The sequence below is a fragment of the Pleurodeles waltl genome, chromosome 8 (assembly GCF_031143425.1).
Source record: "Pleurodeles waltl isolate 20211129_DDA chromosome 8, aPleWal1.hap1.20221129, whole genome shotgun sequence".
In the NCBI taxonomy this organism is placed as follows: Eukaryota; Metazoa; Chordata; class Amphibia; order Caudata; family Salamandridae; genus Pleurodeles; species Pleurodeles waltl.
The window spans coordinates 126,946,006-126,964,645 of NC_090447.1; the positions used below are offsets into that span (position 1 = coordinate 126,946,006).

Here is an 18,640-nt window from a genome sequence, read left to right on the forward strand (position 1 = left end):
CTGCTCAAGGACCACGTATATCAAAATATATGGAAGTTACTTTCAACACTGTGAACAGTAATTTCATAGGGAATACAAATGTGATGAACAGTCTAAAAAGGAGCAAAATGAGTGGAATGACCTTATAGGGTTAATAATGTGAAGAATAAGATCTAAGGGAACTAAAACAAGCAAAATATCCATCTAGGAGATAAATGTAGAGAATAACCTCATAGGGGACACAAATCAATAAAATGACCTTATAGCAAACAATAACCCTCAGAATAAGCTCACAGTAAATAAAAAAATATGACTAATAATTCCATAAGATACATTTATGCAAACAAAAACCTGGGGGGGGGGGAGAATGATGCAAACTTATTTCTCACAGAGGTCCTTAATCAGGAGCATGACGTCATAGTGGCCAGTAATTAGTATGAAATGGTTACTTACCAGTAGGAGTAGTTTTGCAGTTTGAAGAGGTTTCTAGATTCACATGCTGTGCATTACTCCGCCATCTAGTGGTTGGGTCAGGAAATGTCTTTTTTCTCTGTTTTTTTTCTTTCTCTTGGGAGTGGTCGACCACCATTGCTTGGTCCGTCCCCTGTGGGACGTCAGACGGCACCCCGGAATTTCCAGTGCATGGTAGCCATCTTTAGATTCTTTTTTCTCCTTCTCTATTGGTCATAATTTTTTATCTTTCTTTTTTATGACCTCTTTCCCACCTGTTTGTATTGTTCTCATTTCTGGGGAGGCGAGTGGGTCACATGTGAACAAAGAAAACTCTTCAAGAGTAATGCACAGTATGTGCATCCAGAAAAGGATTCATGCTGCAAAAGAACATGATTCTGGTGCAAAATAATACAAAGGTAAACATCACAAAAGACAATAACATGAAGATTATTCCCAGGCAGACATTACAAAGCATGAACAATAAAACAATAACCTCAGTGAAGGCAAAAACAAGAAACGCAGAGGTGAAATTAACTAAAAAACAACTTCAGAGGTGCAGTAATGTGAGGATAATCCCAGGAGGTTAAAACATGAATAATATCAAACAGGGAGATTTTGGGAGGGCTAAGGTGAAGAATAATTTAAGAGAATGCAATAACAGGCAGAATATCTGCAGAGGCTGTCATGCTTACGTAACAAGGGTCGAGTGGATGCTAAAAAATGCACAAGACCATCACCAGAGTCAGGATGAATTTACTGAAAAAGGTCATTCAGGATTTGTGAATTTATCCCCGCTGAGTGCTTGTTGACTTTCTGGAGTGCTTTTATTTTTTTCAAGCTCACATCACATGAATGTTTTATACCTCGGCCTCAAAGCAAATCTTACAGAGAATGAACAAGCAATGCATGATGCAGCAGCCCGGCTTATGCCCAGCCGGCCGTGCACATTACGCCATTTCACAGACAGATGAGCCTGAATCTCTGCCGAGGAACGTGTGAACTTGATTTGCTCGTCCGGATACTTAAAGGGGACCTCCCACACAAATAAAGCGCGCTTCAGGCTTGCGTGTTGCTTTCTGTAGGCAAGACAATGGTTTGTGGGGATGCTCCGAATGGTGAAGCCACCCTAGCACCTCTATTGGCCTTGTGGATGCACCGTACACCTCCCCAGTAACACAGCTTTATTGAAACTTGCTGTTTGCTGCAACTATGACACGGACACAAGAAAATGCGCTTTCCCCCAATTTTTGAAGACTAGTCAATGGCCCTGTCCTCAAACACTTGGGTGTAATTCTAAACCTCCCCTTTTGAGAAGGAACGTTGATAATTTTAAGAGGGAAGAAGATACAGGGAACTTTTAACAATTAGAACAGGTAACTACTGACAGTGCGCATAACTATTAGCCTACTACGTGTTTATCCTCCCAGGACTATGATAACATTAAGGTGTACTCGGGTTTCCAAACTCTCTGCTGAGTGAGTCTCATTTCCCCTCCGATCAGAAACTGCACACACAAAGCAAGGTATACAATGCAGAATGTGCACAGGAAATGAGAGAGTCCCTTCGTATGAGAGCAGAAATCCGGAGTACACACAAAAGTTTCCCCTCAAGTTCTTTCTCAAAGTTCACAGCTCTAATTGGAACGCTGAAAAGACTGAGCTGCATTTCATGTGGATTAGTTTTGAGTCTTTTCAAATTATTTTTGGGACGGAAGGACATCTTGTATTTTTTTTCTTCAAGGTGCCCTGTGCTCATGTGCCCTCCCGCCTCCTGTTATCTCTCTCCCTCGTGTTTGAATTTGGGTCAGACCCGATTATCTTCCCCACAGCATCGATGTAATGGGGTTTTGGTAATGCTCCCTGCCTTGTTCAGCAAGGGCTGTAGCTGCATACAAGTCTCGCTCTTATTTTAATTGGACGGGGAGCTGAATGGACAGATGAATGTGACTGAAGTTAAAATAGAGGGCCATGACAGGGCACTGCAATGTCATCAGCCTTCTGCAGGGATGCCCAAAGTGTACTCTAGGAGTGCTGGTCCCATGCTAGATTGGTTAATAATGATTATGCAAATAACTTCCATTTAGATCAATTTTATACAAATTTATCTCAGGTGGATGCCCCGAGCATTCGGCGTAGAAGTAACTTTTCTGGACCTACAATGGACCCCGAGCCCCTGCCCAGCTTCATATTCATTTCCATTCATGGTTATCTCATCTTGAGCCAAGTATGGCTTCACTCTGGATACTCACCCTGAGTCTCCGCCCAAACACTGTGACCTGTCCTCGTGCTTGTTCTTTTCGCTGCCTCCACTCCACCAGGTTTAAGCCATTATCAATGGGCAGGGTCACGTTCCTCTTCCCCACCGTAGGGTTCACAGTGCCGGCCAGAAGATGGGGCTCGGTCTGCAAAGCCACCTCCATTCCATTAGCTAGAATGAGTCTGAGGGAACCGTCCGCTCCTATGTAGTAGCTGTTCCGCACTTGGTCTAGAGAAAGAAGGATAAATAGCAAGAAATTCAGTAGCCAAGAAAACACAATGTCAATCCTGTGCAACCCCTGTTTCTATGGTTAGCTTGACATTTCTGTTGATCCTAAATTTGCAACTGCATTAAGTTTGTGTAAGATTTTTTATGTTATTGGTTAAGTATTTAGTTAGACGGGGGTGGGATTGTGGGACCTACGATGAGAGAACAGAGTGTCACCCTAGGTAGGGGTTCTGAGGAGTCGGTCAGGGCCACTAACCAGGGTGAAGGGTAATTATCTTCGCGATAGGACGTGCTCATTAAGAGACCAATGTTACTAGAACATGTCTGTGCCGGAGTCAGTTCAGCCTAATAGCAAGTGTGGCGTTCGCTCGTCCTCTAGCGGCACCTGACGTGAGCGAATGACAGAGCGAGCATGTGCTTCTCCGCCTTGAACTGTTATTCTTTGAAAATTGGAGCCACAGGTGAGAGGAGGGATTTATCTTGCCGTCACTGGGAGACGAAATGGGAGTACAGCATCCCCGCGAGACACCAGTGCATGCTGGACTGCTGCTTCAACAAATGGAAACCAGCGTTGGTGCAACCTATAGCTCTTGCCTTAGGAGCCAATGCTGTACAGCATTGACACGGTGATGCGCAGCACGGCCAAAAGTAAAAAAAAAAAACGAACGTGCAATGACGCGACTAGCCACCTAATTTTGTAGGTGCGCACATTCATCAGCAAGCATGTGTGCATACGAACTATTGTAGGTACCATATGTTTTAATTTACCAATCCACGTTCAATTGGTAAATAAAAGATCTGAAATGTAAGTAGTGCAAATTAGATTTTTTATGGCAGAGGGGTGGGCATCAATTTGCTGCCTGGGTTTAAAAAAAAAAAAAAAAAAGCACACAAGGGAGAAACCAATATGGGGCAACGAGGAATTTGGCAAGGGAAAGAAGTAGGGGCGGCTCCTCCATTAGAGCGGAAGAGCGTCGCCCAACCCCAGCAGCAACAGCTGCAAAGCCTTTTACCAAAAAACAATGATAACTTTGTTTATTATCATTTTTAACTTTGTTTATTATCGATTTTTGGTAAAAAGGAGCGGGGCCACGAGAATGACGGGCACTGAGGGGGAGTGCACAGCACTCCCCCTCAGTGCACATGTATGTTTGGCCGGCCGTCTCGGTGCCGGCCAAACACACGTGAGCAGTAGGCTCTCTCCAGCCCAGCAACACAGTTGCCGGGCTGGAGAGGGCCTGCACAGGCACCCAGTCTGCCTAGGAACGCCCTGGCTTGGCGCCCCCAGCCAATCCTCACGCAGCTCTGAGAAGCGTCATGATTGGCCACAAGGCAGCCTGGGAGCCTGTGCCTGCAGCCAGCAGAGAAGGGGATGGAGCGGCGCATTGAGGGAGGTAAGTGTTATTTTTTTATATTTATTTTTAATTTACCTTCCATTTCCCCCACCCCCCCGTGCCACCCCGCCCCTTCTGCTCACTGCGAGCCACTACTGGAAAGAAGCACAATGACAAAGCTTGCAGCACACAAGGGGACAGAAACCCAGTGGGTGGGTACTTCAGGGAGCAGAAGCACAAAAGGTAGAGGGCTGGAAAAGAAGTGTATTCTTATGCAATGCTAAGCCAAAATGAAAAAGTAGTTCCCTAAAGGGGAGCAGTGGAAGGATACAAGCCAGCCAATCAGCGATATGGTGAAGAGAATGTGCACGAGGTGAGAAACAAACACAACATGGACAAGAAAAGCCACTGAATAAGAAGCAAGCAAATAAGAGTGACAATAAAGCCAACAAATGGTAAGCAATGGGTGGGCCGGAAGCCCTAGTGAACAGGTCAGCCCATAACAGGTCTTTTGCTCCAGTGGGCCTTTTACAACCTCAACCTAAGAGGGCCACTGGAAGACAGATGGAGCGAGCAATGCATGAGCTGTTGTGTTCAAATGGAGAGGCCTTTCCCGCTGTTTACAGTCCACTGCTGGTCTCCTGCCATAATAAAAACATACTTGTTTTTGTAAGCACATCATATTTTATTTGTAGTAATGAAATTACTTACAAATTTTGCTGTACTCCTCCATGTTGGCTTGTGACAGATCTGTGAAAGAGCCCTAATCTGGACGGTATGGAATAGTTTCTTCAATTTATTTCACATATGTTCTTGTTTTCAATACTTGAAAATGCACATATGTGTTCTGACTTGCCACACATGGAGTATCTGCAAACCTATGAGCATGAAATCACTGCCCTTATGACTGCATTCAACTCAGAATGAGACTACTACCAACACCTTCAACCTCTTAACACTGGAATACATTTTCACCAGTCTTTAGGCGGACTGCAGAGTGGTGTGTGATATGCAGTCTTTGATGGGCTTCTGCGGTACAACCTACTGTCGCACTGTCAAGACTTAGGCTCTAAGTGAATAAAAAACCTTCACGGTCGGAGGCTTACTGCTTGCTTTTTGGTGTTTTCTATTAAAACTAGCTATTTTCACAATCTCTACGAGAACTGAACATCATGTCATGCACCGAATTCCATTACAACGTGCAAGTGACAACTTTTCATGTGATAAGAGACCAAAAGCTATAAAAAGTGTTACAATAAATGAAGTGTGTGAATAATTAGAATGAATAAATACCACAAGTGACAAATTGGTATAATTAAGAACAATTGCTACAAAAAAAGTATTAGCAAAATAATTTCACTGAAATTGGATTGCAGAAATTGGATTCTGGATTGTGGGATGAGCTAACTCATGCTCAGCGGCAAGTCTGTCATCCGTTTACAAGGGTCAGACCGACCTATAGTAATTCCAAACACAGTCTGCGTCAACCTTCGGCTCATCCCAGCGTTATCCTCTGGGCATCTATCGTCAGAAGAAAAGTCACATTTAAACAGTCCTTAGAAATTAGCAGAATATAAAACTGCTAGGCATCCAGAATTGTTTTAGTGTTAAATACATTCCATATCTCCACTTGAACACCATGGAAGTGCACAATACAAGAGAGATGATGCCCAGGCGTGTAATGGACTAGTCTTACGTCATTTTCTTCTGCTACTACATCTAACTTTGAGGTTCTAATGTGCTATCTTGTGCTATTTAAGCCATTGTCAATCGAATAGTATATATGTAAGTGTTGCACTTAACAGGAAATGCAACTTTTTTTGTCTGGCCAACAGAATGGTGAGCAAACATGCCATGAGTAGTGATCTGAAAGTGAGTGCGCTCTCCAAGAAGGAGTCAGAGTGTGTGGTATTCATATCTAGGTTCTTCCCTCCAAGCTGGCGGGTCTGTTAAGGAAAATCAGTCTAGTCTGGTCCCTCATCTAGGCAACACAGAAGATAACTCAGTCCATCCTAGGACACTTTACAGGAACTGAGGGTTACAAGCTGTTGAATCCATTCTAGCAGGATCCCGCTTCTGAAGGCAATGAGCAAGGTAGCAGAGAATGAAAGCCCTGTAGAGATTGTGGTAAGCAGGGAGTTGCTCAGCCTGACGTCATGCAAGGGCATGGTGAGGTGGTCCACCAGGCGGTCAAAGAAAAAACTTCTGACCGCTCTTTGTTCTGAAAAAAAAATCAACTTCAAATGTCCACTAAGGCCCATATTTATATATTTTTTGCGCCGCATTTGCGTCATTTTTTGACGCAAAAGCAGCCCAAACTTACAAAATACAATTGTATTTTATAAGTTTGCGCCGATTTTGCGTCAAAAAACGACGCAAATGCGGCGCTAAAAAAGTATAAATATGGGCCTAAGTGTGCTAATGTCATCTTCTTTCAACTAAATTGATCAGAGGGCAAAGTTTAATGCTACACCTTTTTTAGGCCAGAACCAGGCAATTCACAGCCCTGAACCTCACAAGTGGCTCTAGAGAATTTGCATCTCAATTATAAATGATCTCACACGTGCCACACCCTTCTCACAAGCTCCCTAGAACAACCATGAATAAAATGACTCACAATTTTGCCAGCACTGACTATGACTGGAGCCTGAAAGGAAGAGCTGTGGAAGATGATGCCTGCGCTCTTCTTGCGAGCTACCTAAGGAGTTTCAGCATAAGACTGGAAGGTAGATAGAGCCAATCCTACCATGTCGCTGAATGTAGTATCTACCAGTGCAATGGCAGTGGTGTTCATATGTGCACAACAGTAGAGAGCGACGAAAAGCTTACAAGCAGCACATTCGTCCTACGGGCGTGGGATGGGACATAGCTGGTCTTCCTTTTGCTCCAATTCTTGTGTCTGTAGTTAATTGAACTATATGGTACCCAGTTCGTCATGTCTCCTCAGAGTGCTGTATAAGAGGACATAGCTATGACTTGGCTACCGGGAATTGCTATGTATAACTCATGCCCAATTACAATAAAAGTATGTACTCCAAAGGTGCGAGCTGTGTCACAAGGAAAGCAACATCTGGACATATGATTAGACTGATAGTCTCCAAACTGGCCTTGCTGTTGTCCTTTCTGAAAACTCTATTGATGGCCACAAAACCACATAAAATATCAAATTTTCTGAAGGTGCTTTATTCATCGTACCAAATCTGCTAATCCTTCGCTTTTTACAGTCAACCCTACCCCACTGGTGGGGATGCTTCGCGTTCTGTGTCTTGTTTCCGTAATCTGCACACAGAACAGAGTGGCAGAAGAGTCTTTCCAGTGAGATCTTAAGAACTTTAAAAGGTACACATGGCATCTGGTACACCAATGAAGAGAGATGGCAACTGAAACAGGAAAGCCACACTATATATGAAAGCAGTTACATAAAAGAATCACCGCCTATGTGGTGAGATCATTGGTGCACAATATTGGCACCCAATGCTCCACGCGATTCATTTATTCTTCCTGAAACTATATGCAAGTCGGCAAATTTAAAAGTATTTATTGGAAAGCAATAAGAAAGTGCAGAAACGATTGAGAGTTTCACTGGCACTATTGTGTATACACCATGTTTGTATGTATAGGCAGCGGTGCACTGATGGACGCTCAGACCCCTAGCTTAAACGCTAAGGCATCCCACACTTATACAAACGCTCCCGCTCCCTTATCTGTACTGCTTGTAAACTTAATGGTACATGAGATCAGGGCCTGCCTCACCCCATTTATCACATTTTATCTTGTCTGAGCCTTTCAAGAAACCATACACAAGGAGAAAGAAAACTCCATTGACAATGAAAAATTGAAGGGCAAAGACATAGGACAAAGACGACAGGGAGACACATAGATCTTCTAAGGTTGGCCACTTAATCTTCTCTCTGCCATCCTAGGGTACACCACAGCTCTTATCATTCCTATCAAAAGTGCTTACAGAGTTCTTTTCCCAAAATAAGTCTACCTTAGACTGACTGGCACAAAGCCACCATTAGCAGTGCCTCAGGGTAGCGACTGAACAAGTGAAAAGTCCGACAACCATCACCTGCCGTGGTCCCTCTGCACAGCCATTGTACATCGATAACAAGAATGCACGGAGTGTGTAGAAAGCACTGGGAACTGTAATCTAACTTAATTCCAATTGTTGCTGTAATCGAGGGCACTATTACATCCGTTACTCACCTCTAAAGACTAGAACACACAGCAAAATACCACGTCGAATGATCACTTTGACATAAGTCAAAGGGTATCCCAAAGCCGTAAATGGCACCCAGTCTGAAAAGTACTGTGGCACCACAGAAACGCACCACATAAATAGCGTAAAGTAACAAACAATAACCTAATGTAAGATAATATCTCAGTTTTCTATAGCTTTGCGTGTTTAGACAGTTTGGATTCAGGATTTCCGGGATGCTTTCCCTTCGCTACTTCCTTTCCATGCCTTCCGCTTCCCCTCTTTCGGAATCCAACCTATCTTACTATCTTTTAACTTTGTTTTGTCTATAATAACTTTTTTTCCACTTGGAACATTATTAAGTGACTATGTATATGAATAACATGAACATAATGAGATAATAGTTGTAGATGTGTCATGCAAGATTTCGATATTCTAGGATCCATGCCTCATTCATGCACTTTATTGTGCGATAAGTACTTCATTCAAAACAGTTAATATTTTAAAGTATATTGTAAGGAGGCTTATTCAGCTCAAGAAAGCATAAACACTCAATTATTTAAGCTTGCAATAACAGACACCCTTAATGCATCATTACTTGATGACATACCTTACTTGAAAACTAAAAACCTCTAGCGACTATGACATTAACTTCAAAGGCCAAAAGATTTCATAAAACTGAAATAAGCTAGGAAAAAAGCAGCAATGGCCTTGCGCAGCCTGGATCCAGGGCTAAAGCTCGGCCAGGATCTCTCCGCTTGTGCATCGGTGTGCAGGGAATTCTGTCGGGCTATTATTTGTTCACAATTCCAGGATGATCGCGAGATGTCGGCCCTGTTGTGTGCTCATCTGCACCTTGCTACAACCCTCAAAGACAAGACGATGCGTACGAAGTCGGCTCACCTTGTAAGAGCGTGTAGAAAGCACCCGAAGCGGACAGATTGGTCGTTATGGTAACATCCTCCTTGCTGGATGTTTCTACTTGGACGTGCACCGAGCTGTCAGTATCGCCGCGGAAGCTGTTGACTTGGCCTGTGGGGAAGGTAACGTTGGTAAGGCGGCCAAAGCTGTCGTACCTGAAAATCAGAATAAAAAATGAGCAACACACAAAGACAGGGCAATCATGTGCATACAACTATGGCTCAGTACAAAGCAAGCGAGGCCAACATTGGGTGAAGAGAAGGGGATATCATCACTGTGCCCTGAGACGTCAAGTGAGGGCATAAGGGACGTAGTAAATAAGGCTGTAGCTCCCAGAATGCATTGGGTGACCAATTAAAGCGTAGGACTGCAAACATGGTTTATCGATGACACGGAGCACAGTAGCACCTCTCTTAAGCATGAACATGTTGCACCCCCACATTTTATATTCCATGAAATAGTCACACTAAGTAGCATTGAGGGGTACACATGTAGACTACGCGCTAATTAAAGTACATCACACCCGTCTGCCCATATCTGATTTTTTCTCCATCTCTAATTGTATAATCCATGGTTTGAGTTCGATATGAAAAGTGTTAATTTTTGTGTGGTGTGACACCGCGTGCATAGACACATGGAAAATCACAGGCTCTTTAAATATTCAATCTTTGTGTCCTTACTTGTTTTTTAATGGAACCTTAACACGCGAACATATTACCCACCTCTCATACTGTGCATTTTCAGATCTGGCGTAGAGACAGCTATAGCTAGCCTCATGTAATAAAAAAAGTAATAAATATAAATACCTACAAATACATACATAAAAGAGCTTTGAATCATTCACTGGGGTACCCAACTATAAGTCACATTTTGCTTCCCCACACCACAGCAGGCAGTATGGGGCAGCCCATGTCTGCAACTGAACATGTGTATTTGTAAAGCACACATTCACCCGGAAGGGTATCTTGGTGCTGAATGACAGATGCTTATTGTTACCCAACAGTACTCATTTTATCGACCTCAGAAACATGAAAGGCTGAGTGGACCTGCCAGGATTTGAAGATGTGACCATGAAGTCAAACACAGGAACACAGGCCCTTACAGTAGACACATTAGTCCACTATGCCACCAGACCCAGCCCTACAACTGACTCGCATGCTCTGGGGATGATAGCATTTTTCCTGATCACATGTGTACATGCACCTAAACAGAACTGCACTGTTTCCTGATGCTTTACTTTGCATTTTTTTTGTTTCCATTCTTTTTTTCCATTTTTAAATTTGTAGTCTGTTTAAACTATGAGTTTAGGTTACATTAATTCCAAGCCAACCGAACCTTTTCTTTGCATAATTAATAATCATATTTTTCCTGTGATGTGCATTAAAACTAAAAAGGGTTTCTACACAAGCCCTATCCTAGTGCATAAGTACTACTGTATTCAAATTATTTGCAATGGCTCATTTACTTTTATTTTTTACATTTCTGTTGCAGGATTATGGCTGTCACATTTAGGTGGTGGAATCTTTTTTCTCTTCTTTTTATTTTAGTAGAGTATGCCTCGGTAAAAAATTAAAAAATATCACACCAGTTTGTCAAGGCCAGACCTATTGCCTTTGCTAATGCTTGTTTTAAAGGCGATTATGAAGTGCTAAGTGGCTGCTACCTCTTACCATTTACCCAGCACGTTTGCGCTGCACCTTCAAAATTGTTCGGTTTCTGATGCCAGCCTCTGATTATTAATTCATTACTCTTGGGATGGCTGCACAGATGGCGAACGCCTGTTTCCATTCCCAAAAGATGTTTCCCTCCTTTAATGGATCACATGAAGAAGTAAGGTCAAGTGAGGGATTAGGATCAGAAAAAATATCCCTCGCCTGCCTGTTCGTGGCTCCAGGCGAACAGCATGGGGTACAGAGTGAGATCGATTCGAGCTAGTCAGACCATTAAAAATGTACACAGATGTGTTAAATTCCAGGAGAAAGGCAAGCAGACCTCAAACTTCTAGAAGAAATAATAACAGTTTCTCCTAAAAAGTTCTGTGGCTTCAAATGGGAAGAAATGCACATTCTGGAAGATAAATACAAAATTTAATCTGACCTTTATACCTAGAGCGAGTCAGCAAACGTCCTTACAGCACACCGACATACTTGCCAGCATTCAGTGACAAAAGAGTGGTAGCTTTTCCCCCCTTTTAAAAGTAGCCTACAGACATCCCCGGAAATGGCATCACACAACATTTTGCCCACTGCTTAATTTGTGCCGGTGTTTGCAGGGGCTCGACAACAGCACTTTTTATGAAATGCCTCAACATGGTGGCACTGTCTGTCTTATTCAAAACAAAGCAGATAAACAACATCTTTAAGAACTCACAAAACACTTTTTAAAACTATGAGCGCGCCCAGGCTATTCTTATAGTTTTGGGTGAACTGGAATAGTCCAAATTGTCACATTTGTAAGAGTGCAATGGTTTGCATGTAGCATCAGCACTGGCATTTCTCAGGGCTGTCAGTGACAGTGGATGTTGCAATCTGTAGTCGCCTTCAGAGAAACAACTTGGGTGCTGGAACTTATTTTTTTATTAAATTCTGTTATTTATTCATTTATTCTACAAATTAAGCACTCTCATATTTAGACTTTTTTTAGCGCCGCATTTACGTAGTTTTTTGAGGCAAAATCGGCGCAAACTTACAAAATACAGTTGGCCCGTATTTATACTTTTTGACGCTAAACTGCGCTAACGCAGTTTAGCGTCAAAAAATTTTGCGCCGGCTAACGCCATTCTGAAGCGCCATGCGGGCGCCGTATTTATTGAATGGCGTTAGCCGGCGCAAGCAGACCAGCGCTGCCTGGTGTGCGTGGAAAAAAACCACGTACACCAGGCAGCGCCGGCGTAGGGAAAAATGGCGCTAGGGCGTCTTAAAAATGGTGCAAGTCAGGTTGACGCAAAAAATCGCCTCCACCCGATTTGCGCCATTTTTAACGACGCCCAGACGCCATTTACATGACTCCTGTCTTAGTAAACACAGGAGTCATGCCCCCTTGCCCAATGGCCATGCCCAGGGGACTTATGTCCCCTGGGCATGGTCATTGGGCATTGAGGCATGTAGGGGGGCACAAATCAGGCCCCCCTATGCCACAAAAAAATATATAAAAAAAAATATTTATACTTACCTGAACTTACCTGAATGTCCCTGGGGTGGGTCCCTCCATCCTTGGGTGTCCTCCTGGGGTGGGCAAGGGTGGCAGGGGGGGTCCCTGGGGGCATGGGAGGGCAGCTGTGGGCTCATTTTGAGCCCACAGGTCCCTTAACGCCTGCCCTGACCCAGGCGTTAAAAAGTGGCGCAAATGCGGGGTTTTCTGCCCCGCCAACTCCCGGGCGTGATTTTTGCCCGGGAGTATAAATACGACGCATTTGCGTCGCAGTCATTTTTTTGGACGGGAACGCCTACCTTGCATCTCATTAACGCAAGGAAGGCGTTCACGCTAAAAAATGACGCTCTTTACTCATACTTTGGCGCTAGACGCGTCTAGCGCCAAAGTATAAATATGGCGTTAGTTTTGCGCCGAATTTGCGTCGAAAAAAACGACGCTAATTCGGCGCAAACGGAGTATAAATATGCCCCAATTGTATTTTGTACATTTGCGCCGATTGTGCGTCAAAAAACGACGCAAATGCGGCGCTAAAAAAGTATAAATATGGGCCTGAGTTTGCCCACTGATATAGTCATAGAAATTTACATCATATGCTATGGGACCCGAACCAGAGAAAAGGGCTATGCAGCTTATAGCCTGAACACCATAATAAATAAGTGTCACTTTCACAGCAGCCTCTTTTAACTCTGCTTAACATATCATAGCAGTGCAACAGCAAACTTACAAGTGCAGTGACGTCAGTAACCCCAGCCGCAGCGTGCATTTCAAAACGGGGTTCAGAGTGTTGCTGGTAATACCATTTCTGCTCAGTGAGCTGGTTCTCACCTCTGAACAGGTTCAATCCGCAGCCTCCTCAGAAGCAGTTAGGATGACTGCAAGACGTCTCCCATGACATGACAACACTCTATGGTTTTATAGGCCAGACAGCCGCCTGGGAGCATTCATCTGTGCGCTTCCCTGGTTGGAATCAGTGCGAGGGGATGGCAGGAGGGGTGTTCCTATATCTGGGGCTGCTCTCCATAAGTTGCACCACAACCAGTTGGAGGACAGAGATTGTGCAATCAGGATCATATTGTGCTAGCTTTTTCCAAGAGTTATGGGAATTTGTACCTCACCATGATGCGCTACAAATGATATCAACAAGCAATGTTGCATTAGTAGGTAGCTGGCTGTTTCTTTTACAGGCATTTGGTATCTGGACCGGCCTGCTGTGTGAGGAAGGGTCCTGCTAGTTGGATTCTAGGACACACGTGCTGGAGGAAGTCCATGAACGCCATATTCTGTGGAATGACCACCAAAAATCCCCTCATCAGCAAACAACAAATCAATGTATGATCGCGTCCTGCCTAAATTCTAATGATGTAATGGATACTTCTACATGAAGACGGATAAAATTTGAGAAAGAAAGAGCTGTACCAATATTCATACCCTCTTCTGAACAAACTAAAACTGGAATCCAGTGCAATGTACTCAACCAATCAGCTTAGCTCCCTAGACCCTACGGATCCAGGAGAGCGCAGGAGGATAAATCACAGCAACGTCTAAAAAAGACAGTACCTTTAAAAGTGTGGTAGTGCCATTGTGGGGTCTTCCAATTATTCACAAAATGGTTTCCATTCTGATCCTGGTACCCCTGAAAGCGATCACTGTAGCCACCACGCAACATCGTTTGTGGCCTACACAGTAGATGGTACTGTGGTCCTAGCATGCAGGAAATGGGTGGAGTCAGTGACTGTAGAATACTTGGGACCTGGAGCATAGTCTGGGCTGCAGGTACACGCCAAGAGGGCTCGCGTGGAATAGTGAACGGCGGGCAGACAGCGGTCTCCTTAGGGGGACTCTCTATTTGCCGCATACTTTCAACAGCCACTGGGGGCAGCACGCAGAACTGAAATTTGATTTACCTAATGACGTGTCTGGACTTGATTGCATTTGGAATGTGACTTATACAAGTGCCTTACTCTTTCGCTTCACACCAGCGCACTCATCCTCCTCCGTGGTTTTGGAGCATTTTTTACAGGAGAATGAAAAAGCTGTAGGTTTCTGAGCGCTGTAATGACAGGGCGGTACGCATGGGTGTCCTTTCAGCTTCTAGCTCAGCGAGCAGCCCTGAGAAATAATGGAAGAAAAACTGACAAAAATAATTTCTCTCTTTGCCAAATGCTGTAAAGGGGAATTAACTGTGGCACTGGGGAGCGCGTCACTTTTCATCGTGGAACCACATGAGATGGTTAATTAGACATTCTGAGACCTTTCCTGACACGATTGCAAAGAATATCAAGTACAGTTCTAAACAATTTGACAGCAGTTTTGAAAAGATGAAAAAAGGTCAGTTTCACCGATATTTCATCAGGTACGAGCTTGATGGCATTTAAGTAGCTCTGTAATTAAGGGCAGCATTAGGTTTCTCTCTTGGTTTTAATTCTGTTGAATGGACGTCTTGCAGTCGAGCTGATAAAACTCACAATACAGCACGTCAAATACCTTTAAGTTCCAAGCATTGCAATGAGAGTGACTGCCACTGATGTCTACACCACACCAGAGTATTTTATGCAAAATAATTGAATAGCAGGACCTCACAAGTATTTACAAGTTAACTACAAACACTTCAGATTTGACGGGTCCATAAATACCCCTGGTAGTGCACTGGCAAAAACTACAGAAAACAAGCATTTGCAATGCAAAGGGTCTTGCATTTGCTCGAGCTAGAGCTATTAGCGCTGTAAACTCCTAACCGGACTTTTCTTGCCACATAAATTGAAAGGAAAAAAAACGAGCGTGATCACGCTATGTAAAACCCAGCGCGATCGCGCTGCATGGAAATAAAAATAAAAAGTAACCTGGAGACTCCTATGTTTTCAGTAGTTTACCTGTGCGCTCGAGGAGGGCTAAACACCAGAAAAGATATGATATATGCATGCCTTTCACTAATGAAAGCAAGCAAATTCTAAAAGGCATGCCCACAAACCAATATAAGTGATAGGCGTGGTTAGAAGCCCAAAGAGAGAGTTCAACAGGGATGGAGCGCTTGTGAGCTCAACCCTAAAAAGCAAGAAGGGGCTTCCTCAATCCCCCCACGCGAGATGAAAACCTCATCCTCAATGTGATGGGTTTTTTTCCCAGTTTTTGGCAGCACCTACTGTCCCTGACTATTTAGAAATACATGTTTTATTTTGTGCTGAATGAAGAATGAATATTTAAAAATTGTGTCAGAACGTTTTACACTGAAAATTGTTTCTGGAACAACAGAAATATGCATTGGTCTACAAAAGTAAAGACTGGGCAGGCCTGGATGACTCTCTCTGGCACCTTTGATGCTGAAAGGGGGCAGCAATTTTCACTGCCATATCCAGTGCCTTTATGTTAAAAAGTATAGGATTTAACAAAGAACTCTCTGTGATGAGAAAGGCAGAAGAAAAGAGTGACCTTGGCATGTAGAGGACACACACATTAGAGGCCCTTGCAAATTCTGAGGCACCACAAACAGCAGGGAGAGATGGCCTGGCAGAAAAATGAGAAGGTGGAACGAGGCCCATCAACCATCATTAAGAGACACATCAGAAATGCAAGCGCTTGTGAGAGAAGGTACTTTAAGAAAATCAAACAAATGCTGGTGTGGAGAAGATGTAGCCACGAGAGGGATCTGAAGTCAGAGGTCAACCTACATAAAGTATAGAATGTGTATGTGGTGAACGAGTCTCTTGTTTTAAGTTGAATCCTTGCAATGTCGTGAAAAGGCAACTTTGGTGGAGGTCTGGTGATGGGGACGACTTTTCCAAATGTATCTCGAAGGGGTGGTCTCTGCTCGCAGCTGCGGACATGGAATTACCTAGAGATGCCAGACACTTGACATCTGAAAGGGGCAAGAACAGATTCACTGGAAGAGAAGAGGAACTGGAGACAGTACAGGGAGTGCAGAATTATTAGGCAAATTAGTATTTTGACCACATCATCCTCTTTATGCATGTTGTCTTACTCCAAGCTGTATAGGCTCGAAAGCCTACTACCAATTAAGCATATTAGGTGATGTGCATCTCTGTAATGAGAAGGGGTGTGGTCTAATGACATCAACACCCTATGTCAGGTGTGCATAATTATTAGGCAACTTCCTTTCCTTTGGCAAAATGGGTCAAAAGAAGGACTTGACAGGCTCAGAAAAGTCAAAAATAGTGAGATATCTTGCAGAGGGATGCAGCACTCTTAAAATTGCAAAGCTTCTGAAGCGTGATCATCGAACAATCAAGCGTTTCATTCAAAATAGTCAACAGGGTCGCAAGAAGCGTGTGGAAAAACCAAGGCGCAAATTAACTGCCCATGAACTGAGAAAAGTCAAGCGTGCAGCTGCCACGATGCCACTTGCCACCAGTTTGGCCATATTTCAGAGCTGCAACATCACTGGAGTGCCCAAAAGCACAAGGTGTGCAATACTCAGAGACATGGCCAAGGTAAGAAAGGCTGAAAGACGACCACCACTGAACAAGACACACAAGCTGAAACGTCAAGACTGGGCCAAGAAATATCTCAAGACTGATTTTCCTAAGGTTTTATGGACTGATGAAATGAGAGTGAGTCTTGATGGGCCAGATGGATGGGCCCGTGGCTGGATTGGTAAAGGGCAGAGAGCTCCAGTCCGACTCAGACGCCAGCAAGGTGGAGGTGGAGTACTGGTTTGGGCTGGTATCATCAAAGATGAGCTTGTGGGGCCTTTTCGGGTTGAGGATGGAGTCAAGCTCAACTCCCAGTCCTACTGCCAGTTCCTGGAAGACACCTTCTTCAAGCAGTGGTACAGGAAGAAGTCTGCATCCTTCAAGAAAAACATGATTTTCATGCAGGACAATGCTCCATCACACGCGTCCAAGTACTCCACAGCGTGGCTGGCAAGAAAGGGTATAAAAGAAGGAAATCTAATGACATGGCCTCCTTGTTCACCTGATCTGAACCCCATTGAGAACCTGTGGTCCATCATCAAATGTGAGATTTACAAGGAGGGAAAACAGTACACCTCTCTGAACAGTGTCTGGGAGGCTGTGGTTGCTGCTGCACGCAATGTTGATGGTGAACAGATCAAAACACTGACAGAATCCATGGATGGCAGGCTTTTGAGTGTCCTTGCAAAGAAAGGTGGCTATATTGGTCACTGATTTGTTTTTGTTTTGTTTTTGAATGTCAGAAATGTATATTTGTGAATGTTGAGATGTTATATTGGTTTCACTGGTAATAATAAATAATTGAAATGGGTATATATTTTTTTTTGTTAAGTTGCCTAATAATTATGCACAGTAATAGTCACCTGCACACACAGATATCCCCCTAACATAGCTAAAACTAAAAACAAACTAAAAACTATTTCCAAAAGTTTCAGCTTTGATATTAATGAGTTTTTTTGGGTTCATTGAGAACATGGTTGTTGTTCAATAATAAAATTAATCCTCAAAAATACAACTTGCCTAATAATTCTGCACTCCCTGTATGGTTGGAACCACAATGAGCCAAATGTGATGATCTATCAAAAGTAGGTAAATCTATCAAGGTAGTCTCTTGGTACTGCTTGAAAGCCTTTACTACTAGATCAAAATATTGTTTATTTTTTTTAGCAGGAATACAACCATAGAAAGCCCTTTTCTATGAGGTTTGATGCGCTTATTCCATATGGGGCTGACAGTACATAAAACCATATCAGTGACATCAATTGATGTAATATTTTAAAAAGAAATAATCCTGACAAAGGTCCTTCTAATTAAACTTCTAAGACGTTCCCGTGATGGAATGCAGATAATCAGGGGTATTGGGTTTGGTCTGTTATCTAGCAATCAAGTGGCTGGGTCTGGCGACGTCTTCTGTAAACCTAACAACATTTTCTCTTCGGCAAGGAGTTGTGAGCACTCACTATGACCTCAAGCGTAAGCGCACAATGACCCAGTACGTAGCTGCCATTTTAAGATTATTTTTTCATCCCTAGGATCAGGAAGCAGAAAAAAAGTTCTATCTACTGTAGGTTGCTGTGGTACAGACGCACCGCCTGCCAAGCACCAAATGGTGGCAGAGTGATCAAACGCCCTGGAGGCATGATGAGCATTGCCAAGTAAAAGCCCCACAACTTGAGCTACTCAGATGA

The 18,640-nt window shown here is 43.5% G+C and overlaps 1 protein-coding gene across 4 annotated transcripts in view; it reads right to left on the minus strand.

Annotated features, from left to right (window-relative positions):
* The window catches only part of TENM4 (teneurin transmembrane protein 4), a 1,476,030-nt gene that overhangs the window by 38,709 nt on the left and 1,418,681 nt on the right, over positions 1–18,640 (minus strand). For all 4 annotated transcript variants that reach the window (XM_069203936.1, XM_069203935.1, XM_069203934.1 and 1 more), the window contains 2 exons: positions 9,355–9,527; positions 2,681–2,916 (listed from right to left, as the gene is read on the minus strand). In XM_069203936.1, coding sequence (XP_069060037.1) covers positions 2,681–2,916; positions 9,355–9,527 — 409 coding nt within the window. The remainder of the gene's footprint in view (positions 1–2,680; positions 2,917–9,354; positions 9,528–18,640) is intronic.